Below are 25,002 nucleotides of genomic sequence, written 5' to 3' on the forward strand. Positions count from 1 at the left end.
GAAACTGAGGTCCATAGAGATCAATGATCTGCCAGAATGATGCAGCTGGAAGTGATGAGGGCAAGATCTTCTCTCTCTTCTCTCTGTTCCCCACCCTTCGACAGGGGTGATGGTGGCGGGAAGGGCACAGGCATGGGGTCCATCATTCAGACTCACGGAAGGGACCTAGCCAAGAAGATAAGCATTTCTGACCTGTCAGTAGAAACCAGACAGTAAACAGGATTCCGTCCAAGCCCAGGGCTTTCCGGGGACACACCTGTATAAGCAGCAGCAATTCCCAACAGAGCTCTGTTCCCGGAAAGCAAGACAGCAGCTGGGGCTGGGCTGTCTGGGATTTGTTTCCTTATCTGACCATGTGGGAGGTCTGAGCCATAGGCAGACCACACCCTGCCTTTCCACCTCTGCTTCATCCATCACTCTTTGGGAAGGTCTCCTCCATTCAGGCCCTGCCTGCCCTCACCCCCGCCTCCTGACCACAGCTTATCATCAAGGGTCTCACCCACCCTGTCCCCATGGGTCCCTTAAAGCTACTCACTGGCCAAGTGAGGGATGAAATTGAGTTTACCGAGTGTGTATTTGTATGTGACCTGAGGGGAAGTGTGAACAGACTGTGCCAGCAATGACCTTGGATAGCTGAGGATGTACATTTCCTGCTAGTGTGTGAGTAGCCTGTGCCTGCACTCCTAGGTGTGTAACTCTGTATCTCACTAAAGGTATGTGTGTGGGTGTCTGGGCAGAATCCCCTGATCACTTCTATGATGTGTTTGTGTGCCCTGTTAGGCATGTTTGGGGGCATGGAAGACCCTGCCCTGCGTCCCCTGACCACCTCTAAGCCTGTGTGTTTGTGTGCCCCGTTAGGCGATGTACTGTGCCACAGCAACCTCAACCAACTCCGTGTGGATACATATGTTTGTGCGTGTGTCCTGCAGGTATGAGCCCGTGGACACTTCTGCCAAGTGTCTACACACGTTTGCGTGTGCTTGGAGTGTCCTTGCATACATGCGTGTGTCCCGTGTGAGTAAACAGAACCCAGAAAGCACTGGCACCCGCAGCAAAGTGAGGAGTGTGCGTCCTGCGGGTCCCCTGCTCAACTCCCGGCACGTCCCGCAAGCGTGCGCGAGTGGGGGGCGCCCGGGAGGCCCTGCCCGCCCGTGTGTGCGCGCGCGGGGTCCCAGGCCCGCGTGCGCGCTGGTGTTAGTGCGAGTGAGTGCGGCGCTGCTCAGCTCGCTCGGCTCCGCGCCGCCCGCGCAGCCCGCACACTCACACGGCTTGGTTGCTACCGGGTGACGCGGGCTGGGCCCGCCCCCTGCCTGCCGGCCCCTAGCACTCACTCGCGCCAGCCGCTGCCGAGCAGGTAGCAGCCGCGTCAGGGACGTCCGGGGGGCTCCGCTGGTGCTGCCCGCAGCCCCCGCCGCGCCCCGCCGGGCCTGCTGAGACGCCCCCGGGCCGGGGCCGCGCCGGGCCAGGCCGGGCCGCGCCCGAGCGGGGCCGCGCTGCCTGCATGACCCTCCGGCGGCGCGGGGATAAGGCGACCATCAGCATCCAGGAGCATATGGCCATCGACGTGTGCCCGGGCCCCATCCGGCCCATCAAGCAGATCTCCGATTACTTTCCTCGCTTCCCGCGGGGCCTACCCCCGGCTGCGGGACCCCGGGCAGCTGCGCCCCGGGACGCCCCCGCGCCCACGGCCGCGGCCAGCGCGGGTCGCCGCAGCCCCTCCGACGGCGCCCGCGACGACGACGAGGATGTCGACCAGCTCTTTGGAGCCTACGGTGCCAGCCCGGGCCCCAGCCCCGGCCCCAGCCCGGCGCGGCCGCCCGCCAAGCCACCCGAGGAGGAGCCGGACGCCGACGGCTATGAGTCCGACGACTGCAGTAAGTTTCCAACTCGCCGACTTCGCGCCCCCTCCCCTGGCTCGGCTTCCCGCGCGCTGTCTGACCTCGCTGGCCCCTCGGTCCTTCCGCGGTCTCTCGTCGACCCTAGGCTACACCCCCGCCGGGTCGCGGCCCCCTCGCCAGTTCTGGGCGCTCTCCGCCTGCCCTGCGGACCCAGCTCCGACACCTCCCCCCGACCCCGACCGGAGAGGTGGGAAGTTTAGGGGCACCGTTTGGGGGTGTCCCATTTCCGGGGTCCGACTCCCCAGAACCCGCGCCGCGCCCCCTCTCGGCCCGCCACCAGGAGCTCCGGCGCGGGCAGCGGCTTTTGTTCCCGGGAAGGGCGGAGCTGCGCCCTGGGGAGACACCAGTTGCTGTCGGCCGCTAGGTCTCACCCTGCTCGGGAGCCCGCTGCGGGCGGGCCCGGCGGCCCAGGGTCGGACTGGGGCGGCAGTGGGCCCGGGCGGAGGCGGGTCCGGGGGCCGGGCCGCCCTTCGGGATGGGCCCGGCTGCCCGCAAAGCGCTGCGGCTTTGCTGGCCGAAGACCAGAGGACTCTGGGGCCGATTGTCCTTTGGAAAAACCTTGGCGGTTCCTCCTCCTACGTCTGTGGACCCCGCCACTGCGCTCGCCCGGGCTGCCGACCTTCGCCCACCTGTTACGCCCGCTTCCTCGTCCAGGAAGCGCCCCCAGCCCGCGCCTCCTCCAGGGGCTGAGCCCCGAGCCCCAGGGAGTAGGCGAGAGCCCGAGTCGCCCGGGGCCGAGGCCCCGCCGGTGGGCGCTCCTGGTGCCTTTCCGGCCTCTGAGAGTGCCTGCTCCGCCCTTCCCGGACTGGAGGGGAAACCGAGGCTGAAGAGGTCCCTACCCGGTGCCGAATGGGTTTGCACGGGATGGGGGTGGGGATAGGAGAGCGCTGCTTTCGAGGCCCCCAGCCCAGCTGTGGCCCCAGCCGCGTCACTCCCAGACCTGGAAAACCAGAGTCAAACGCCAGCCCTGCCCGGGATGTGGCCCTTTTGGAGCAGGGGTCACTCACGGGCGTCGCCAAGGCCTACCCGGCCCCATCCCCCGCGCCGCGCAACGAGGGTGGCTGCGCCTGGCTTGGGTGCTCACAAGGGCCTCGGGCGGGGGATCTGGAGCTCCCACCAGCATAAAATGTACCTCTGGAAGCTGACGGTGGAGGTTATCGGCACTACTGGGGTGAAGGGGAAGGAGGAGGGGTCAGACTTCTCAGCGCCTTGAGGCCCAGGAGGAGTGAGCCAGAGGAGGCCCATCAGACGAGGTGGGTCAGCCCGGCCTGTGTGGGGAAAATGCCTGCTGTGCACTTTCTCTGGGCCTGGACCACAGCCCTGTGGCCAGAGACTGGCATATTGAGTCCCTACCCGCTGGGCATGGAGGTGGGGAGCAGTCCTCTCCCTCCACTTTCCTGCCAGCTTGGGGAAATTGGATCTGGAGAGTTTACTGGCCTCAGGGCTGTGCCCTGGATCTTCCCTACCCCCAGTTCCTGGCACCCTGGGCAAAGTGCACCCCCTCACTTGCTGTATCTCTGGGCTGTATCTCTGGCACCCAAGTTACCCCATTGGATGCCCTGAATCCAAAGCCACCTCTAGAAGAAGGGGTGGGAAACTTGTTCCCATTTCCAGCGTCTTCCCGACTACACCAAGGGAGTGAGGGGGCAGGGCAGGGCTCTGCCTGAGCTTCAGGCAATCCTCCAAGTTCCTCCAAGGGCCCTCAGTATGACACACAGCAAAGAGCTGAGAAATTTGGTCGTTTCTTTTGGCTATCCCTGAGCCCACAGCAAGGAGGGGTCCAGAAAGTCCAAAACTCAGGCCGGCTGCAGCATCTCCAGTCCATCAACTCAGCAATCACTGATGGAGCGCTGTCCTTGCAGCACAGAGGGAACAGGGCGGGGGCCCTGGACCCAGAGAGCTCACGTGTCCTAGCAGGGGACAGACTCACTTGGAGTCAGCAGTACAAGGCAGCCCTAGACACAGCCTTGCCAGCCTGAACTATGGGGTGGCCACACCTCTGTCACCAGGGCACTCTGGTGAAAAGAGCTAAGGAGGAGGGAGTGTGGCTGAGCCAGGGCCAGCTTGGGCCCCCTTACCCCCTTCAAGAGGCAGCCCACCCTGGGCTTGGATCCCATCAGTGGCTGAGCAAACATCCCAGGCATGGGAGCACAGAAACTTTGGCTCCTGCTCATAGCGGGACCAGATTCTGGGGCAGAGCTGCTCTCCACCCAGTACCCCAGGCCACGCCCCCTTCTCGGCTCTGACAACCAGATCCCTAGAATAAGCCTAAATGATTCAAGCCAGATGGTTCATTACGGCTTTAGCCAGGGTTATACTATTTGCTGCCCTAATTATTGGATTATCTCTCTTCTAACAAAAAGAAATTAGGGCGGTTGCTCTGTTGTCCACAACCGAGAGTGAAGTGCTGTTTACTTATTCAGCCTTTTCTTCCTTCTCGTTAAAGCTTATCCGTATTAAGTCATCTCAAGGCACAAACACAAAATCGACGTGTTCCAGACTGATCTAATAGAGGAGCGATGATGGGGAGAAACACAGTGAATGCTGAAGTTAGAAGTGCCCCCCCAATTGTACCTTTTCCTCCCAGTGGTCCACAGTGTGGCCTGGCTAATGCCCTCCAGACAGGCCTATGGCCTACCTTCTGCGTGTACCACTCTCCTGCCCACCCACTCTCCACCTGTGGAATCCCAACCCATTTTTCAAAGCTGTAATGACGAAATGCTTTGGGTTGCAAGTAACAGAAAACTCAAAGTGCCTTAAACACTGAGGCTTGTTGAGGTCAGTGGTGTAGGGGTAGATGTATTCAACTCATCAGCAACATCAGTGGTGATGGTTCTGTCTTTCCACTTGGCCATGCCCTTTTCCTCGTAGGATGACCTCCCTCACAGTCCAAGGTGGCTGCTGGCAGGTCCAGGCGTCACATAATAACAATAAGATCTTAACTTTGATAAGGATCCGTTTCCTCTCCATGTCTCAGTTTAAGAGTAAGGGAACCTCTCCAGCAGAGTTCCCAGGAGACCTGTCTTTCTGCCTCATTGGCCAGAATGGCATCACATGCCCATGCTTACACCTGCCCTGCAGGATTCAGCCTGGGCTGGGGCAAAACTGATGTCATGGAGACCTGCAGTAAGTATGGGAGTAGAGGAATCGCTGTTAGGCCCGCCACCAAGGCCATCAGCTGGGGCCATTTCCTGGGCTCCACTGGCAGTGATTTTCCTTCCCCCGAGCCCGGTCATGTTCTGCCCGGACCATATTTTTATGCACTCAACATTACAAGACCAACTTTGTATCACGCACTGTGCTGGGCATGGAGATTCAAGAATGCCTGAGACATAGACTCTGACATCGGAGAGTTCACGGAAATCAAAATGCACACATAGCCCAGCGGTGAAGACAGGGAGGCAGGAACCCAACAGGAAGCGCTGGTTTGCACAGAGTTCACCCACAGAGAGGACTCTGCTTGGAAGTTGTGGGGAGGGAGGAAGCGGGCTGGTAGAGTGGAAGTAGGAAGAAAGGTGCTCCTGGCAGAGGGTCTACCGTGTGCACAGGTAGAGAGGTGTAAGAAACACAGCCCAGCAGAGGCACAACAATACAGTCCAGTGGCTGAAGCAAGGGAAAAGACAAATAATGAGGCCCAAGTGGTCATATCGTAGAGGGCCACGAATGCCACACCAAGGAGGTTGAACTGTGCCCAGGAGGCAGTGGAGAACCTTTGAACAATTTAAAACAGAGGGATGAATAGATTTATAAAAATCCTCACCCTCTGCCTCTGAGCGCCTGGGAAGCAGGGATGTATGACTCATTCCTCTTTGTGCCCTCTGCGGCACCCAGCTCAGTGCCTCAGTTTCCCCAACTATGAAATGCTTTCAACTCAGCCTTGATCATTTTCTGTGGTTCTTGCCATAGTTTTTAGAAACTGTTTGAGAGACTGTCATTTTTCTTTAAAAAAAAAAACAACAAAAAAAACCCAGGGCAGATTTCCTATTCTCAAGGGGGTGTATGGGTGAGGAAAGTCCAGGTGCAAACCAAGGTCAAAATGATGCCGTCCGTCTCCATCAGCCTTAGAGGAACCAACAGGGGCTTGAGCTTGATTTTCTCTGAATTAGCCCCATTAAAGCTCTATAATTATCAACAAGCGGGTGACAACTCTCAAAAGCCCATTAGTGACCAACCCTCATTATTTTTGCAAGGATATAAACTTTAGCCAGGACATGTGATTTGAGCGGCTCAAGGGCAGGACCCTGTAGTTTACACAAACAAGCACCCTCACCTGCCCTGAGGGCCCTCCTTACCCGCCCCTCATGCCCAGGGTGCATTTCTAATTCAGAGGCCCCTCCAGGGCACAGCCACCGAGCCCTTCCTGGTCCCTAAGAGCAACTCTTGCTTTTCTCTCTTTTTTCCTCCATTACATCCCCCTGAGATTTCAGCTACACTAAATGGCAGACAAAAAAAATGTGGAGGCCACGAGGCTTTAAGGCAGGAACTATCAGGATGGAAGTGAAGAGGCCTAGATTCTGTGGCCAGCTCTGTGCCACCCTGACCAGGTCACTTCCCCTCTCTGAGTCTCATTTCTCCAAATGGGAATGAAGACTTTGGACTAGAAGCTCCCTACGAGAGCTCCACCGCTGGCAAGCCTCAAAAAATGGTGACTGAACTTGTATTTATAAACTAGTATTTCTTACAAAACTTCCCTTGGGTTTCAAAGAAATTCATCCTTTTCATCCTGGGGCGGTACTAGGTGTGTTGTTCCTTCCTGGGAAGTGATAACAGGTGTCAGTTCCACTGAGCAGCATGGGGTCCTCCATAAACTGGGATGTCTGGAGAGCCCGTGGGAGGGGCTCCCCTCTCCTCCTGGTGCTATTTCCCAGTGGAGAGCAGGTGGCCCCTTCATTTTACTGGCTTGTCCTTCTCTGGGATCGGGAAACAGGCAGAGATCATGGAGTGTGCGTTTTAACAGGCGGGCCACACACCAAAGAGCAGCTGGAGAGCGAGCTGCTTTGAATGGACCAGCCATGTGGCTTGAACATCTGCTCTTTGCTGGTGTCCCAGGCGTAGCCGAGACATGGTTCCTGCCTTCAGGAGGATAAAGTCTGGGGGGAACAAACCACAGGGAGGCTCGAACTGAGCAGCAGACGGTTCGACTGTTCTGTGAAGTCAGCAGGTTTGGAGAATATTATTACAAAAGTATGGACCTGGAGAATGTTGGGCCCACGGCTTAGTTAGTTAGATGTATACCTCACAGCACCCTCACCTGCCCTCCTGCAGAGATAGGAGCTAGAATACAGGCAGCAAAAAGCCAGATACAGTTAGCACAAAAGCACACAGTCCAGTCAGGAAAAAGTCCCTTAGCCTCCACTCAAGGCCTATTGACTCTTAGTTTAGACACAATTCTAACAAGTATTCTCACCTGGTTTCATAAAAGAAACAAATAACTGTTGAATAGGAGGGAGAGCTGTTTGTTGCTACCAGATGCAAGTAGTTTAACAGGAGTTTCAAGCTGGTGGCAAAGCTGGAGGCAGAGAAAGGAGAAAAACCTCTCAAAAATCGTGGCCACCTGGGGTCACTTGGTGGCGGAATTGTGTCACGCCCCCTTCCATGTCTGGGCTATGACTGCGACACAGAACAGTACTCATCGTATACAGTAATCGTAGTAATCGTCATAGCAATGACTCAGGTTATTCTGAAAAGTGTAAGTGACCAGTTATATGCTCTACTCACAAAGCCTCGGAGGGGAGTGATCCAGTTTGGAACAAGTTCATTCCAGAAAGCGTCTCAAAGGGGCAAGTACAATTACCTAGAAAAGTCACCTAAATGGAGCTGCTCCTTCTATAATTATCTACCGAGCACTTCTCTATCCCAGGTGCTGTGTTAAAGCTCGATGCTGTGAGGTGGTTACTATTTCATCGCCATCTTGCAGATGAGGAAACTGAGGCACAGAGAGGCTAGATAAGCTGCCTGCCACCACACAGCAAGGAAGCGCAGAGTCAGGATTTGAACCCGGGGTCAGACATCAGAGGACGGATCTCGCTCCCCAGTTTTGCCTCCAGGAAAGGACAGAGATGCTGAGCTGTGTGCCTTCCCCTGTGTTAGGAGCTGGGGAGCAAGACATACCTGATTCAGCACCAGCACCTCAGAATGCACATACACAGGCCTTAATTGCCCAATTCTCTGCAGCCCGCAGCCCCAAAACTTTGCCAGGCCTGGGCCCTTGTACAAGCCCAGGGATCTGTAGGCTGCAAGGTCCCTGTGGCATCCGCTCAGCTCGGCCATTGTTATATAGTGCAAAAGCGTCTGTGGTTCAGAGGCAAATGGATAGGGCTGGCCAGACTTGACCAGCAGGCCATAGTTTGGGTGCCCCTGGCCAGAAGAATAGAGCCCCACCCTCCCGCAGCATCACTCCAGCCACTCAGCCCTCCACCCTCTGGTTGGCCTGTAGTTGGAATGCCCCTTCCCCAGCCCCACTGTGCACTGGCCAACTCCTACTCATCCTTCATGGTTAACGTAAAGCATCACCTCCTCCAGGAAGCCTTCCCTGATGGCCCCAGTTCACATCAAGACTATGCACCTCCCATTGCTCCTGGCCCACCAAACTGTTGTGGCAAATTCTTTTCATCTGTTCCTCCCATTAAGCTGTGCTTTCTTTGGGGCAGGAACCCTGCCTTATCTTCATTCCTCGAATCTGGCACATTGTAAACACTTGGTAAGGAATGAATGAATGAGATGCCAGTTGACCAGCCCAACAGCCTGCGAGCAGGATCTGGGCTTCTAAAGACATCCTGTGAATATACACTTTGCTGTCCAGAGACTTGTCTCTGAGGTCTGCCCCCACCACAACTCCTGCCTTCATGCCAGGAGCCACGTCGACAAGGGAGGCCACAGCTGCCATGTGGGATTGCCCCCAAGGGTGGCAGCTGCACCCAATTATTGCTGCGCTCTCTGCCCAGCCCTTGGGAATCGCCCGCTGCCTTTAAGAGGCTTGGGGTAGCACCATGAAGGACCCAGCTGGCTCCTTGAAGCCTGCCCAGACCCCGAGGGGATCCGAGAGACCAGGGAGCTATACCCTGAGTACTGCTGGGAGGTGGGTAAGTGGATCAGCTAGTCGGCCCGGCCAGGGCCTGCAGCCTTGCGAAGCCCTGTCTCCACGGCCTTCTCACACAATCTTTGTGACATTTAATGCGCGAGGGAAACTAAGGCTGGAGCCCAGACTGGCAATTGCACAAGGAGGGTAGGAGAACAGGAACTCCTTTAGCTGAGGGCCCAGTACACGTGGGCACCACAGCACAGGAGTTAGCTGGGCTGTGGGGCTGACCACCTGGGTTTGACTCCTGGGCCTCCACTCACAGTGACTGGGGGGTGACTGACCTAGCCTCTCGGAGCCTCAGCTCTTCATCTAGAAAGTGGGGAGGATATTGCTCACTTCCCAGGGTTGGCAGGGCTAGGAGACTGGATGGAGGGATTGGCGTGTAGTAGGTGCCCAATCGGTGGCAGTCACCGTGGGTACTAGCACCTCATATGACCTCACAGGGGTGGGTGACACTTCTCCACCATGCAGCTGATGAGTGACCTGAGCCATCCTTTGTCCGCAGCCGCCCTGGGCACGCTGGACTTCAGCCTTCTCTATGACCAAGAGAACAATGCCCTCCACTGCACCATCAGCAAGGCCAAGGTAGGCCCCCGGGCTCCTACGGTCCCCAGGCCCAGGGTCCTGGGGGAGGGGCTGAGGTGGGAAGGCCAGTTTCCCCCCCCTGTTTCCTGTCCAGGCTTGGTGGTGTCTGTGCTGTGTGGGTGCAGAGCAGGGAGAGGAATCTTGCCTCAGTCATCTCAGCTGCCCCAAAATGTCTGCAGAGGGAGGTATTTGGGGAAAGAGCAGCACAAAGAAAGGGGAGGAAAATGAGAGGATGAAGGCCTGGGTGGGGCTTTCAAGGGACAGGAGGCCCCCAGAGCTGGGATGGGGCTGTTGAGGGAGGGAAGGGTGGGCAGGCGCCACTGCCCCACTCTGGACACTGAGACCACTCCAGGCAGGGGGTTAGTCTCTTGGACTCAGGGCCTGAGCCTTGCTCTCAGTCCGGGATGTGCGTGGCCCTGCCCCTCGGGCTGGCATGCGTCAGCTCTGTGTTCTCAGCCATGTTGTTCCCTTCATCTCCCCACACATCGCTCCCTCTGGGAGGAAGGCGCCAACGTTGATGTTCTCTCGGAAGGTAAGGGCGGCAGTGCAGCCTAATAGAACCTCCCAGTAGAGTCATGGAAGGGCCTGGGCTCGGCTCCAAGCCAGGAGCTTCCAGCAGAGCTCCCTGGGCCCAGGCTCCTCTCCAGGCCCCCAACCTGCGAGCTTCCCTGCCCCTCCCTCCTACCCTGCCCGTGGCTCTGCCCACGCAGAGGGACAGGCTACCCGCTGCTGCCCCACCCAACTTGGGCCACCACACCTGGACTGCCATGGCAGTGGTGAGTAGCATCCATGTTGGGCCCAGGGCCCAAGTTGGGCACCTAGAGGCCCACACACTCCATCCCCTGCCCTGTCCTCTGGGAGCTGCTCGGGTGGTGATGCAGGGCCTGCCCCACCTCGTGTGGCAGGGGCTTCAGACCTGCCCCAGGTACAAAACTGGGAATCCAGTGACCCCCCCCAGCTATGCCAAGGTGAGGGCAGACTGCAAATCCCTAACAGTGAGATCCCTTTCCTTCTCCATCCAGCTTTATACAGGTTGTCCAGGCTTGGGAACTGGGACTGGGCATTGGCTGCCAGGCCACTCTGGCCAGAGCCATCCCTTCTCCTCCCCATTCCAGACACCAGACCCTCCTGTACTGTGTGCCCCACCTTCCCTACCTGAGCCCCAGAGGGGCTATAAGGGTATACTGGGGTATGTACTTGTGTGGGCATGCACAGGTCTCTGTGGGCACCTGTGTGTGCGCATGTGTGTGTTCATTTAGAGGTGTGTCACTCAAAGCATTGGAGGTGGGGGTGGGAGGACCCGAGCCATGGCGATTCCCTGATTCTCTGGGTCAGGGGTCAGCAAACTTTTGAGACAGAAGAGCCGCCAGGGGTCAGCAAACTGCAGCTCTCTAGCTACGTGTGGCTCTTTGGGTACGTGCATGTTGCTCTGAAGTAAAATTGAAAATGAAAATAAAACTATCTAAGTTTCATTTACAATATTACTTTAAATTGTCCTTATTTGTAAAAATATATTTATGGCTCTTGAATAATTTTTAAATTGTTGTGAGGGACAGGATTGGCTCTTCCAGGGGTTGGCAAACTTTTGAAACGGAATGTACCCAAAGAGCCGCATGTGGCTCGCGAGCCTCAGTTTGCCGACCCCAGCTCTAGGTCATTCTCTGCTTAGATCCAGTTCTGCAGGGGATGGGGTGGTACAGGCATGGAAGCAGCAGGGGCGCTGGGCTGGGGTGTGGGAGGAGGGCTGGGGTGGAGGGCTGGGGTGTGGGGAGGAGGTCCAGCGGGCGAGGAGGCTGAGGGAGGAGGCTGACAAGCAGAGCCCCTCAGGGGACTCTGGGAGGAGGCCAGATGCCCCAGTGCTAAACCCTAGCTTGGCCACCCTCCCCCTGGGTCAGCAGAGCAGCCTCAGTTTGCTCATCTAAAAGTCGTGTTAATCATCCCCACCCATGTGGGGGTTGTGAGCATTAAATGATTAAGTAGTGCTCAGTACCTCCTGTATCCTGGAGGACGGTGGCAGGTGCCCACCCCCACCTACATCACATGGACACGCGGCCACTCACATTCACAGAGGAACTAAGAAAACTGGCAGACTCCCAGTCCTGAGCGCCTTATGGGGGCAGACGAGAGGCCAGGATGAGGGCCTTGCATTCAGAAGGGCCGCCGCGTTGCTGTGGTGCATACAGGGCCTCCGAACTGAGCCTCGTCCCAGAGCCAGCCTCACGGAGCAGGGCTCATTTGCCCACGCTGGCCCCCAGCCACTTCTCTGGCATCTTCCCAGGGGGCTAGCATGTAGGGAAAGGGGAGCAAACCCCTTTGTCAGCATTATCCTGGAGGACGGATAACCTCACTCCAACCCTGGGAAGTGGGAACTATTAACCCCTTTTATAGACGATAAAGCTGAGGCTCAGGAGGCAAAGGAGTTCATCCTCTCACCCAGCTACTATAATAAGTGCAGGAGCTGACATCCGAACCCAGGCCTGGCTCTAAAACCTGTGTGCCCCTTCCCGGAAGCAGAACAGCCGGCGATTGGAAGCCCCCACCTTTAAACCAAGGTGGGGGTAGGGTGGCAGAAGAGCCTCAGCTCCCCTTGGAGGTGGGCATGGTAATGAGCCGCCGACTTGCAGTTTATCTCTGGATGATGTCATGGGGTTGCCAGCTCGGCCCACACACCCCACAGCTGCCTCCCTACATCCCTGTGCACCATCCCAGAAGAAAAAAAATTAAATTTTCAGAAACAAGAGCCAGCATAGGGTCGGCTGAGCCCTGTCTGTTGACAGTTCCACTGATTGCCTGGCTGTGCACACTTGACCGATTGTTGCGAGTGAGTGAGGGATGCCATCTTGTGGAGGGACCCTCCGTGGCCAGCCAGCTCTGTGGCCTCCGTGGACACGGACAAGCAGGGAGCTGTGGCAAATCAAGAGAGAAAGTGAGCCTGGTCTCCAGGTCATAGAACATTTTTCCACAGCCACAGAGGAAAGCGTGTGGATGAGTAGACAGAGAGTCCTGTGGATTTAGGGTCAGTGAGGGGGAAAGCCCCATGTTTGGAGAGTAGGGGAGGGGAATCAGGAAGAAGGAAGGAAATCGGGACCAAGCAGGATAATGAGGGCCTCATTCAGAGAAAGGTGAGTCACCTGGCCTCCATGATAAGGAGAATAGATAGAGAAAGGCTGCTCTGATAAAGACGCCCATGACGTCCACCCTGGGGCGGGGCATTTAGAGGAGGGGAGATGGTGCCAGCACTGAGCCATCCTCACTCTCCCATCCTTAGAGTGTGGGGTCAGGGAGCTTCTGTGAAGAGGGTCATGAGTGGACCCAGCCAGGCAGCCCAGGGGATGAGGGATGCCTGCTGCCCCAGGTGCCCCGAGGCCCTGACCTCTCTCTGTCCCCAATCCCCAATTCACACCCTTTGCTATTCTCTGCTCAGGGCCTGAAGCCGATGGACCACAATGGACTGGCAGACCCCTATGTCAAGCTGCATCTGTTGCCAGGAGCCAGTAAGGTGAGGCTCTGCCCTAGGCCTGCATGCTGTGACAGGGCCTAGGCTGGGCTTGGGGCACCCAGGGAGGCCCATAGCTCCTACACCCTCTCAGAGCCCAGGCAGGGAACCTCAGCCATGTACTTCCACCCTAAGTACCCAGTCAGACCTCCAGACCCACACCCTTCAGGCCTCCCAGGAACTTCAAGTCAGCACTACCTGCCTGCTGAGTTGAGAAAACCTTCCAGAGAATTTCCAGGGAAGCATTTTCTAAGAAGCAGTTTTAGCTGGAGGTTAATATTATATGCAAAAAAAAAAAAGTTTCTGTGGTCAAATAACATTGGGACACATTGTTAAACAGGTTTCTTTACTGCAGGACTTATCAGAGCCTTGAATGTGTTGATGGGCTGCTCTGTGATGCTCCACAAGGGGGATGGAGTGGGCAACATCTGCTCAATTTTTTTGACCATAGAACTCTTGTTCCCATGCCAGGTGACCCAACAAGCAGACCAAGCACGTGGTGCATCTAGGAAAGGAGAGGAAAAAAAAAATTAGCAAAAATGTGCTATGAAACAAAAGCATCAAGGTGACCCTCAGCACTGGAAGATCAAAATTTGGTTAGACTTCTTTACATGTGTCTTACAGTTCAGTGTTGTTTTATTTTTAATTTCATGGGAGGGAAGGTCACATCATTTTTTCAGAGCTGGGACTTGCCTTGGCCCTCACAGACATCTCAAGGGGCAGGCTGTGCAGACCCCATGCCAGGGGTGACTCAACGGGAGACCAGCAGCTTTGCTTCCGAGTGGAGACCTGGGGGAGGCACGGGGACATGGGACATAGAGGCCTGAGCAGCAGAGTTCAGTGGCCAGTGTCCTTGTCCTGGCCTCTTTCTCCAAAGCCAAGACTTGGAGAACTCCTTCCTGGTCCTCAAGTGGCCTGAGAAGGAGGAAGACTCAGTCATGGGCGTGCCCTGTAAGAAGAGGGCCACACTGGCCTCTGGTGGGACTATTCCGGGCCAGCTAGGCAGTCCTGCCCCCAGCTGAGTGGCCACAGGCTGCTGGGGCCTGCGTTGACTCTGAGGCCCAAACCCTCTGGACCAGGGTGCAGGGCTGAGGCCCACCACCATCCAGGAGAGACATCCAGAAGGGGCCATTCCACCCTCTCGGGGAAGGCAGGGCTATCGGAGACACGGCAGTGGCCCACCACCTGGGCAGTGAGTTCCCCACTCCAGGCCTCCACACCCTCATGCTACAGGTGGGACTCCCAGGGCTAGGAGGGCCGAGGGCCCTGTGACCAGGGGAATGTGCTCAACTTGGGAGCTTAATGACCATAGTCCCTAGACTCCTGGGACCTAGAACCAGCAGCACCCTCCACAGGATTTCCCACAGAGGGCAGCGTTTTAAAAAGAAGTATCCCAATAAAGACGGTTCCTAAAAGCAATGCTGGAAAAGAGGTATTATTACACCCTTCTTACAGTGGGGAGCCTGACACTCACAGAGGGTAAATAACCCACTGAGTTCCACTGAGCTTATCTAAGTGGTGGAGCTGGGATTTGAACCCAGGCCTACCTGACCTCAGCCTAGGCCAAGTGCGGCAGACATCTAAGGGACTCAGATACGGGGCTCAGAGGCTGTTGTCAGACAGCTAAGGCGTGTAAGAACCAAGATGGACAGAAGCACAGAGAGAGGAGTCGAGGTGACATGGCAGTTTGGACAGGCCACCCCACAGGCATTCTGTAGGACAGGTGGCATTATAGGCAGAGGGGACAGGCAAGGGGGTGTGAGAGAGAGAATCTAGACCCACAGCTGGGCTTCCCAGCTGCCCAGCACCGCCCTCCCCCAGCCTCCTGGAGAACCCAACGCCCGCGCACATACACACACCACACACACACACACACACACACACACACACACACACACACGGCCTGGAGGCAAGAATCCTCCCTTTAGTTTCCTAGCAAACATTTTACAACCAATTTAATGGCTTACAACAACGTGAATTTCTTATCTTTCAGGTTAGAAGTTCGACATAGGTCCCACTGGGCTAAAGCCACATGTCACAGGGCTGTGGTCTCTTCTGGGGACTCTAGGCAGAAGCCACATCCCATCCCTTTCCGTTTCTAGAGGCCGCCCCTTCTCTGTCTTCAGAGCCAGCAATGTTGCCTCTCTCTGCCTGTCTTCCCTCCTCACATCCCCATCTGACTCTCCTCTCCTGCCTCCCTCTTCCTTTCAAGGACCCTGTGATTACATAGGGCCCACCCAGATCATCCAGATAATCTCCCTGTTTTAAAGTCAGCCGATTAACAACCTTAATTCCCCTTTGCCAGGGAAGAGAACATATTCACGGGTTCAGGGCAATGAGGGCATGGCCATCTTTGAGGCCATTATCCTGTCTCCCTCACTCCTGGATGCTCATAGGATCGGTTTTTTTTGTGTGCACTCCAGGCAAATAAGCTCAGAACAAAAACTCTCCGAAACACCCTGAACCCCACGTGGAATGAGACCCTCACTTACTACGGGATCACAGATGAAGACATGATCCGAAAGACCCTGCGGTGGGTGAAGGCCCCAGGGCCACAGGCTTCTCCCCCACCCCACCCCCAGCCCCACCCCAGCCTTATTATCCTCAGGGGCTGGCCCTGCCTACCCACTCCCCACCCATTGTTTGCAAATCCTCTTTGGAAGCAAAGTGAAAGCGCCCAGGTGCGTCTGAAGAGCTGGCCTTGCCCTTGCCCTCCAGGATCTCCGTGTGTGACGAGGACAAATTCCGTCACAATGAGTTCATTGGGGAGACGAGAGTGCCCCTGAAGAAGCTGAAACCCAACCACACCAAGACGTTCAGCATCTGCCTGGAGAAGCAGCTTCCGGTGAGTGGGCCACGGGACTCTACAGGACATCAGGGACCCTCCCTGGCATGAGCTCAGGACCAGCAGCCTTTAGGAAGCACCTACTATGTGCCTGGCACAGGGGCAGGTGCTGGGAGACAGACAAAAATCCCTGCCCACAAGGAGCTTGAGCAGGAGACAGGCCCAAAACGGGATAAGTCCCCCCAAACGGATCATATGTTAAACAATGATCAAGGCCAAGCAAGAGAGCATGAAGAGGGGTCGACGGTTTAGATGCGTGCTCAGGGAAGGGCTCACCAGGCAAGCAGGAATATTCTGGGCAGAGGGAACGGCAGGTGCAAAAAGCCCTGTGTGAAACGTGCCCAGCCTGTTGGAGGCACAGGCAAGAAGCCCACTGAGTGGGGCAGAGAGAAAGAGGGGAGGGGAGTCCTAGGAGCTGAGAACAGAGGTTGGGAGATGGGGGAGCTGGGAAGGACTCAGGCCTTCACCCTGATGGGCCACGGGAGGGTGCTAGGCAGGGCCTAGGGCATCTGATTACATTTTAACAGGCTCAGAATGGGAGAGGGAGGAGGCGGAAGGTGGGGAGAGCAGTGAGGAGATGAGCATGACCCAGGCCTGGGCTGTGGGGGGGGGGGAGTGCTGAGTCCTGGATGAGTGTGCTGGCAGATCTTCATGGGGCTTGGGGGGAGGGGGCGAGCACTTAGAAGGATAAAGGGTCATTAGCTGTGATGTAGGGGGCCTCGGGAGGAGCAGCTGGGGACACACGAGCTCGACTGGAACATGCTAGGCATGAGGTGCTTGTGAGATACCCACAGGAGACAGAAAATAATTCTTTCCTAGAAATTGCAATTGTTTGAAAATGATGTCAAAACTGATTTTGCCCCTGGCCATCTGCAGCAGCTGAGCCCTCCCAGAGTCTATGTCCATTCGTCTCTCAGCTCTGTCTCCTCTGTTAGAGGCCTCACCTTCACCCAGTTCAGAAGGGCTGGGAGGGTTTGACCAGCAGGCCCCAGGGGGCCTGAGAAATCTTGACCCTCTGGCAGCCTGGTGTTCAGGACACAGTCTCCTTCCCAAGACATTTTTCCCCAAGAAGCCTGGGGCAAGAGGAAAGCTTAAGAGGACAGAGCCCAGGGGCTGTCCCCCATATGCCCACCGGCTGGCTGGGCCTGCGCCCTGGGACAAAGGCTCAGAGCAGCCTGGCTTTGGTCAAGCCCTGGGAACGCGTCGACCTGAGGCTAGAGCTCCCTGCCAGAGTCCCAGCTCTGTCTTCTTGCATAACTTGATCAAATTTTATATCCTTGTCATGTTCTCTCCCACTCGTAGACATCTGCATGATGGATATGAGCTTCTTTATTTTATTATTAGTCACTAACCACAGGTAACCCAGTTTTTCCAAATGATCTATGTCACTTATAGAAGGTAACAACTCCTACTATAGTTGAGTTCCTGAGTTTTGATCCCTGGCATAAATAAGCAATTGTGTGGGGGTGGGAGCCTGCATGTGTATGTGTGTGTGTGTGTGTGTGTGCGTGTGCGTGTGCATTGTGTGAGAGCATTGCGTATGTGAGTAAACGTGTATCTGTGTGTGAACGAGCATGCATGTGTGGGCGCATTTGAGTGTGTGTTTGTGCACGTGGACGGGTAAGAGAGTGCATATGCCTGTGCACGGGGCTGATCAAGATGTTGCTGAGTTTTGCTTGAATTTGCCAGGAGCTCATTGGTCTGGTTTCAGGGACACAGGGTGACCATAGTTGGGCATTGACAGCACTGGCAGTAAAGACATATTTTGATGGTACATTTTAGACTTTACATAGCCTGAGAACTTATTTGTTCTCAGTAAATACTGAATGATTCCCAGTTTAATGGTTTGTATATGAAGCAACCCAAAGGACAATATGCCCCCCCTTAAAAACAGCTGAAAATATCCCTGCTCATTTATATTGTTTCATTTTCACACATCACACAAACTAGCACAAGAGCCATGATTGAGTGACGCCGTAGGCCAGAGTGGCAGACAGTTAACTTTCATACACCTGGTCTGGTCCATTGGCGATGGCTGCCTGAGCAATGTGTTGAAAACAAGGCTGAGGCTGCATTGGCGCTCAGGGTGGATGCTGTGATCAATTAGCCATGTCTGCTCTGGGCAGGGGAGTTGAGGGAAACAGTCCTTCCTTCACAGGAGCCCCATCTCCAGGGAGGTATAGGTATGGCCCTGCCTCTGAGGGGCCATGTGGGGCATCACTTTAGCAACAGGCAGAGAGTAGTCATGGGCAAAGGGACATGGCTGAGACCATGTGTGAGAGAAATCTGGCAGAGAGGCCTAAGGGAGGACCCTTGAGGGTCATGGGACTCGAGCTGCGTGTGTCTGGGTAGACGGAGGGTAAAGCTGAGGGGTCCGCATGAGCAGCAGCCAGAATGTGGAAATGGGTGATCTCAAGAGGGCGAGGAATAGAGAAGCACCAGGCTGGCTGGGGTGGGGAAAGTTGAGGTCTGACCCCAGAGGTGGGCACAGGAGATATCTGGGCAGCCCCCATCTGCCTCCCAGCTCCCCTTGGGGATGGGGATGTGTCAAAGCTCTTGCCTTCAATGTTTCCCCCAAGGGGCTGCCACCTATACCCCGAGAGGCTCCAGGAAGTGCCTGTAGCGGGGCTGGGGCCAGGGTGACCCCTCACCATCCATGGGCTCCTTTTGTCCTGGGCCCATGGACCGCCTTGGTGGCCCATGGCTGAGGGTGGGGATGAGAGCAGGTGAGGACGGCCTAGTAACCACCCACCCCACAGGTGGACAAGACGGAAGACAAGTCCCTGGAGGAGCGGGGCCGCATCCTCATCTCCCTCAAGTACAGCTCACAGAAGCAGGGCCTGCTGGTCGGCATCGTGCGGTGTGCACACCTGGCTGCCATGGACGCCAACGGCTACTCGGACCCCTACGTGAAAACGTGAGTGTGCGGCCAGGCCGGCCACCTTTTTCTCCCCTCACCTCAGGGGACAGGAGTTCCGTGTGACAAGATCAGTAGTCTGTATGGCGAGCACTGAGAAAGGTCTCTGCCCACAGGCCACATTACCTTCTGTGCTCCTTTGGCAATTCCGTGGGTTAAGCCTGGACAGCCCCATTTCACAGATAAGGAAACTGATGTCCATAGAAGTTGAGTGGTTTCCCAGGCCTCACAGATCGAGAGGCCTGCTGACCCCCCATTCACGGGGCCCAGGAGGGGCCCCGAGCAGGTTGCAGAAGGAGGAAGGCCCACCTCAAGAGACTGAGAGGTCCTGTGAAGGAACTCCCCAAGACCTGGTGCTCTCCACGTGCCCAGCCCTGTGCTGGTGCCACACGTGCACACAAGGGTTCACCCAGCCCTGACAGCAAGGGCTCATGGTGGCGGTCGGGGGAGACACTAACTTAGGGGCAACACAAGGCAACCTGGGCCCCCGAGTCGTGAACCCCTGCCAGGACAGGCTGTGACCCTAGCTCTGAGGGGCAGGCAGGAGCTGGTGGCCCTTTGGGTAGGGATGTAGCAGCTGTCACGGTGACCACCGTCACTGATTTGGGCCTTCCACAAACAACAGATGGGTATTACCGTGTTTCCCCGAAAATAAGACCAGGTCTTATATTAATTTTTGCTCCAACAATCTACATTTATTCATTTACTCATGTACAAAAATCTACATTTATTCAAATAGTCATGTCTGGCTGACGATCTTAACTGGGGCTTATATTTGGGGTAGGGCTTATATTACGAGCATCCTGGAAAAAAAAGTATTACTTTCTGGTTAGGTCTTATTTTCAGGGAAATACTGTAGTCTGCATTCACAGTGAGACTCTCCTGAAAGGTGGGACTTGCGGGGGAATTTGGCTCAGCAGAAAGGAAGTGTTGCTGTTCAGTCAGAGGACAGAGGAGTTAAGATGCAGAAGCAGGGATGGGCCTGGTCTGAGGGACAGTGAGGAGGCCCAGGTGACAGAGGCCATGGGGATGTCTTGACACCACAAGGAAGCCAGTGCTGCTACATGGCACAACTCTAGGGCCACTATTCCTACTTGCCACTATCATATTTCTGTCACTTAGAAAAAGATGACAAAAACTATGCAGACGCTATGGAAAACAGTCTGGCGGTTACTCAAAAGGTTAAGCGTGGAGTTACTGTATAATCCAGCGATTCCACTCCTCGGTATATAACCCAAGAGAACTGAAAACACATGTCCACACAAAAACTTGTACATGAATGTAAATAGTAGCTATATTCACAATAAACAAAAGGTAGGAACAACCTAAATGCCCATCAACGGATGACTAGATAAACAAAATATGGTCTATCTACACAGTGAAATATTATTCAGCCATAAAAAGGAGTGAAATACCGATTCATGCTACATGTATGAATGTGAACCTTGAAAACATTATGCTAAGTGAAAGAAGCTAGACACAAAAGGTATATGTTTCCATCAGTATATGATTCAATTTATATGAAATGCCCAGAATAGGCAAATCCATAGAGACAGAAAGAGATTAGTAATTGCCAGGGGCTGGGGAAAGTTTGAGGGGTGGGTATTGGGAGTGACTGCTAATGAGTACCAGATTCCTTTCTGGAGTGATAAAAATGTTATAAATTGATCAAGGTGATGGTTGCACAACTCTGTAAAATACTAAAAAACCATTGGATTATGTACTTTAAAAGGGTCCATTGTACAGCATGTGAGTTACATCTCAGTAAAGCTGTTATTATTTTTTTTAATCCAGCGCCTCCAGGCCCCAGGAACAGTGCCCAGGTGTAATGGGAAGGTGACCAGCATCATTGGGGGAAGGCAGTTCCCCACAAATGGCACAGGGACTACTCATTTTCCACATAAAAAAACAATGAATTGGGCCCCAATGCCAACCATTAGCAAAATAATAATTTCCAGTGAGTTAGAGACCACTGTGAGGGGAAGCACCATTGCAGTTCAGAAAACAATCAGGAGACTCTTAATAACCATTGGAGGGAAAGTCTGCAGTATCCAGTAAGTAGGAAATTGTGCGCCCTATGGCTACATTGTTTCCCTTCCAGGTTTGTATCCTAGAAACCCATGCCTGGATGGAGAGCTGTTTATTGCAGCATGGCTTGTCATAGCGATAAACTGAAAATAGCCAGGCATTCATCAGAGGGATAGATTAGGAAAATGTGGCATACGCATAGCATGGTATACTATGCAGTTATAATAAATTAGGACTAAACGAAATAACATGGACAGCTCTCCAAAGCATGCTAAGCCCAAAAGCAAACTGCAAAACAGTCCACATAGTGTGATACTGTTTCTGCACATACACCCTGCAGAGCATCTCACTGTAGTGGTCTCTGGGGAGGGCGGAGGGGGAAGGGAATGGAGAGGGTAGCAAGGTGCCTCAACCTGGACCTGTGATGCTAGAGCTCTCTTATGGCAGGAAAGATAGTCTGAAGCCAAAATGGTATGAAATTTTTAAATCAGGCTCAGTGGCCACCTGCCAGGTTGACACGAACTCCAGGGTCCTGTGCTGAGTTACCCAGAAAGCGGGTCTCAAACTGGTACAAGAGATGGTCCAGCCATCTCCCTTGGCCCTGGCAGGACATGTCCTCCGTGCCTGAGGCTCCTCCCTGCCACAGGTGTGGAGGCTGCTGGGCCCACTGCAGCCATTAACTGCAACTGCCCCACCACCCAGCCACAGGCCAGGTCAGCGTGGCCTTTCAAAGACAGACAGAGCTGGGGGTGGCTCCCTGTATCAGAGCCACGTGGCGCTCCCCCAGAGGGCCCCACATCAACCTAGAAACCCCACATTTGGTTAAAATTCCCTGGGTGAGACATCGGGGCTGCTGCTAAGGCCTCCTAATGGTTCCCTATCTCTGAGAAGCCCCTTCATGGACCGTGGGCCTCTTTCTTACTAAAAGCAGGAAAAATAAAGGCTCAGGTTAGATTCTGAGCAGTGTGACTCCGAGAAGAGAGCCAGCTAGCAAAGTGCCAGGTGGTAGGTGCTGAGGGGCAAAGCTTGATGACTCAAGACTTTTTGTCAGCACCCTTATTTTTATAAACTTCACCCCACATGACACGTGCCTCAGTTTCCCCAGGCTGAAAGTTGACCCCCAAACCCAGCTCTTCAGAGTATGATGGAGAAAACCAGAGGTGACCGTGATGGTAATAATCATCACTAGCATGTACTGAGCAATTGCTGTGTGCCAGGGGCTGTGCTAGGCTTCTTCTAACCCCCTCCCCAATAACCCTACACAGTCACATCCGTTACTACTTCCATGTTACACCCTAGGGAGAACTGAGGAAACTCAATCAATTTGCTGGGCCACCCTGGGCAACTGCTTCCTTCTCTGGCCCCCTGGTTTCTTCTAGGGTCTTAGGTGAGCAGTAGTCACTGTACAGAAGGGACCAGAGGTGACATTGCTGAGGACGCCCCATGAGCCCTGCTGACCACGGCAGGAGGGAGTCCTGACAGCAAGGGAGGGAGACAGGCCACCAGGCAGGCCTCTGGGGCTCTGCCAGGGTGCTCTCCTGGCCTGCACAGGTTGCACTTGGGAGAGAGTTCACCAGAGTGGGGAGATGAGGCAAGAAAGGTGCTCCAGTCAGAGGAAACAGACAACGACCTGGCCTGGAGACAGAACAAGGGATGATCCCAAGGGGAACCTCTGTGGCTGGAGGCTCTGAGGCTGGTGGGTTGCTAGGTAGACAGCGGCCGTGCAGCCCTGAGGACATGGGGATCCTGACAGGTTTCCTTCAAGACGCTTTCAAAGGCAGGGTGGGGGATGCTCCCACTGTTTGGGGCTCCCTTGTCCCTTCTCTCACACCAAAGTAAAATAGGCAGAGGACAAGTCAGAAAACATAATACCAATAAACAGCAAAATGGTCAACAAGCGTGTGGACGCGCACCATATCTGGGTGGGGGGTTTAGGGGAACCACCCAGCTTGTTTTAAAAATCAGGTTTATTGAGGTATAATTTACACACACAGATTTTCTCCCCATTTAAAGGAGCTCTTAGGTTGTTTCCATGCCTTGGCTATTGCAAATAATGCTGCAATGAACATAGGGGTACATACTCATATATCTTTATGAATAAGTGTTTTCAATTTTTGCAGGGTAGATTCTCAGAAGAGGGATTGCTGGGTTATATGGTAACTCTATGCTTAATTTATTGAGGAACCTCCATATTGTTCTCCTTAGAAGCTGCACCAATTTACATTCCCACCAGCAGTGCACAAGTGTTCCCTTTTCTCTACATCCTCTCCAACACATTGCTTTTTGTCTTACTGAGAACAGCCCTTCTAATGGGTGTGAGATGGTATCATTGTGGGGTTTTTTTGTGTGTGTGGGATTTTTTTGGCTGAGCCATCCTGCCACCTGTTGGCAGTTCAGCTCGGGCCAGGAATCAAACCGCTGTTGCTCAGAGCTCAAACTCTTGAGCAAGCTCTTAACCAGCTGAGCCACTCTGTCGGCCCTCAATGTGGTTTTGATTTGCATTTCCCTTAGCTAGTGATGTTGAGCATTTTTTTCACAAATCTGTATGTCTTTCTTGAAAAAGTGTCAGGTCCTCTGCCATTTTTTAATTGGATTGTTTGATTTTTTTGTTGTTGTTGTTGAGTTGTATGAGTTCTTTATATATTTTGGATATTAGCGCCTTATCAGAGGTATCATTTTGCAAGTATCTTCTTCCATGCAGTTGGCTGCCTTTGTGTTTTGTTGATGGTTTCTTTTACTGTGCAGAAGCGTTTTACTTTGATATAGTCCCATTTACTTATTTTTGCTTTTATTTCCCTTCTCCTTGGGGTTAAGTTCCCAAAAACCCCTCTGACATCAAGGTCCATAAGGTTAGTGTGTATGTTTTCATTTATGTATTTTATTGCTTCAGGTCTTATATTCAAGTCTTTAATCCATTTTGAGTTAATTTTTGTGTATGGTGTCAAAACATAGTCCAGTTTCCATTCTTTTGCATGTGGCTTTCCAACTTTCCCAACACCATTTAATAGAGACTTGCCTTTCTCCATTGCATGTTTTTGGTTCTTTTGTCAAAAATAAGTTACCCATATACGTGTGGGTTTATTTCTGGGCTCTCGATTTTTTTTTTTTTAAAGATTTTTATTGGGGAATTAGGGGGATAGGAACAGTGCTGGGGAATTGGGGGAAGGGGAACAGACAAGTTGCTGTCGTTTTGTTCTTCAATCTAGTTGTGGAGGATGTCGCTTCACTGGCCCAAGTTGGCACCATCATCGCGCTCTTCTCTGGCGAGGCAGATCAGTCGCCGGCTTCTGGACAGCCGCTCACTGCGGCTGCTGGCCGCTCACGCTGGCTGCTGGCTACACACGGTAGCCCATGGCAACCCACTGACACAGGGGCTGCAGCCTACGCCGTCGCCGGCAGCCCAGCTCCAGGTTGAGCTGTTGTTCAGCATCTTAGCTGTGGAGGGCAGTGTCACTGGCCCTCATATGTGGGATCCGAACCGGGGCCCTCTGGCATCCCAAGCGAGTTCTTAACCATCGCGCCACTCGGCCGGCCCTGGGCTCTCGATTTTGTTCCATTGGTCTGAGTGTTTGTTTTTCTGCCAATGCCATTTTGTTTTGATTACTATAGCTTTGTAGTATAGTTTGTAGTACAGTTTGAAGTCAAGGAGTGTGATACCTCTAGCTTTATTCTTTTTGCTCAGGATTGCTTTGACTATTTAGGGCCTTTTGTGATTCCATACAAATTTGAGGATTTTTTTGTTCTATTTCTGTGAAAAATGCCATTAAGATTTTGATAGCGATTGCATAAAATCTGAATATTGCTTTAGGTAATATGACCATTTTAACTATGTTGATTTTTCCAATGCATGAACATGGAATATTTTTCCATTTCTTCATGTCTTTTTCCATTTGTTTCAATGCCTTGTGGTTTTCAGTGTACCGGTCCTTTACCTCCTTTGTTAAGTTTATTCCTAGGTATTTTTCTTCTTTTTGTTGTGATTGCAAACAGGTTTTCTTCATTTCTCTTTCTAATGTTTTGTCATTAGTATATAGGGATGCAACATATTTTTGTATATTGATTTTATATCCTGCAACTTTACTATATTTGTTTATTATTTCTAATAGTTTTTAGGTGGCGTCGTTAGGGCTTTCTATATGTAATATCATGTCA

The 25,002-nt window shown here is 53.8% G+C and overlaps 1 protein-coding gene across 5 annotated transcripts in view; it reads left to right on the forward strand.

Moving 5' to 3' along the window:
• Positions 1–1,208: 1,208 nt before the first annotated feature.
• The window catches only part of DOC2B (double C2 domain beta), a 35,306-nt gene continuing 11,512 nt past the window's right edge, over positions 1,209–25,002 (forward strand). For 2 of the 5 annotated variants that reach the window (XR_002124871.1, XM_019650488.1), the window contains exons 1-7: positions 1,209–1,874; positions 9,485–9,564; positions 10,070–10,096; positions 12,989–13,063; positions 15,484–15,593; positions 15,779–15,905; positions 18,665–18,822. Coding sequence is in view for 4 of the 5 variants with exons in the window: in XM_019650488.1 (XP_019506033.1) it covers positions 1,502–1,874; positions 9,485–9,564; positions 10,070–10,096; positions 12,989–13,063; positions 15,484–15,593; positions 15,779–15,905; positions 18,665–18,822 (950 nt within the window). In the remaining variant the exon portion in view is untranslated. Of the gene's footprint in view, positions 1,875–9,484; positions 9,565–9,658; positions 9,750–10,069; positions 10,097–11,353; positions 12,491–12,988; positions 13,064–15,483; positions 15,594–15,778; positions 15,906–18,664; positions 18,823–25,002 lie in introns of those variants that run through there. The other 3 variants (XM_019650491.1, XM_019650489.1, XM_019650492.1) reach the window with 3 other exon arrangements.

This window comes from Hipposideros armiger, unplaced genomic scaffold (genome assembly GCF_001890085.2).
Source record: "Hipposideros armiger isolate ML-2016 unplaced genomic scaffold, ASM189008v1 scaffold_141, whole genome shotgun sequence".
In the NCBI taxonomy this organism is placed as follows: domain Eukaryota; kingdom Metazoa; phylum Chordata; class Mammalia; order Chiroptera; family Hipposideridae; genus Hipposideros; species Hipposideros armiger.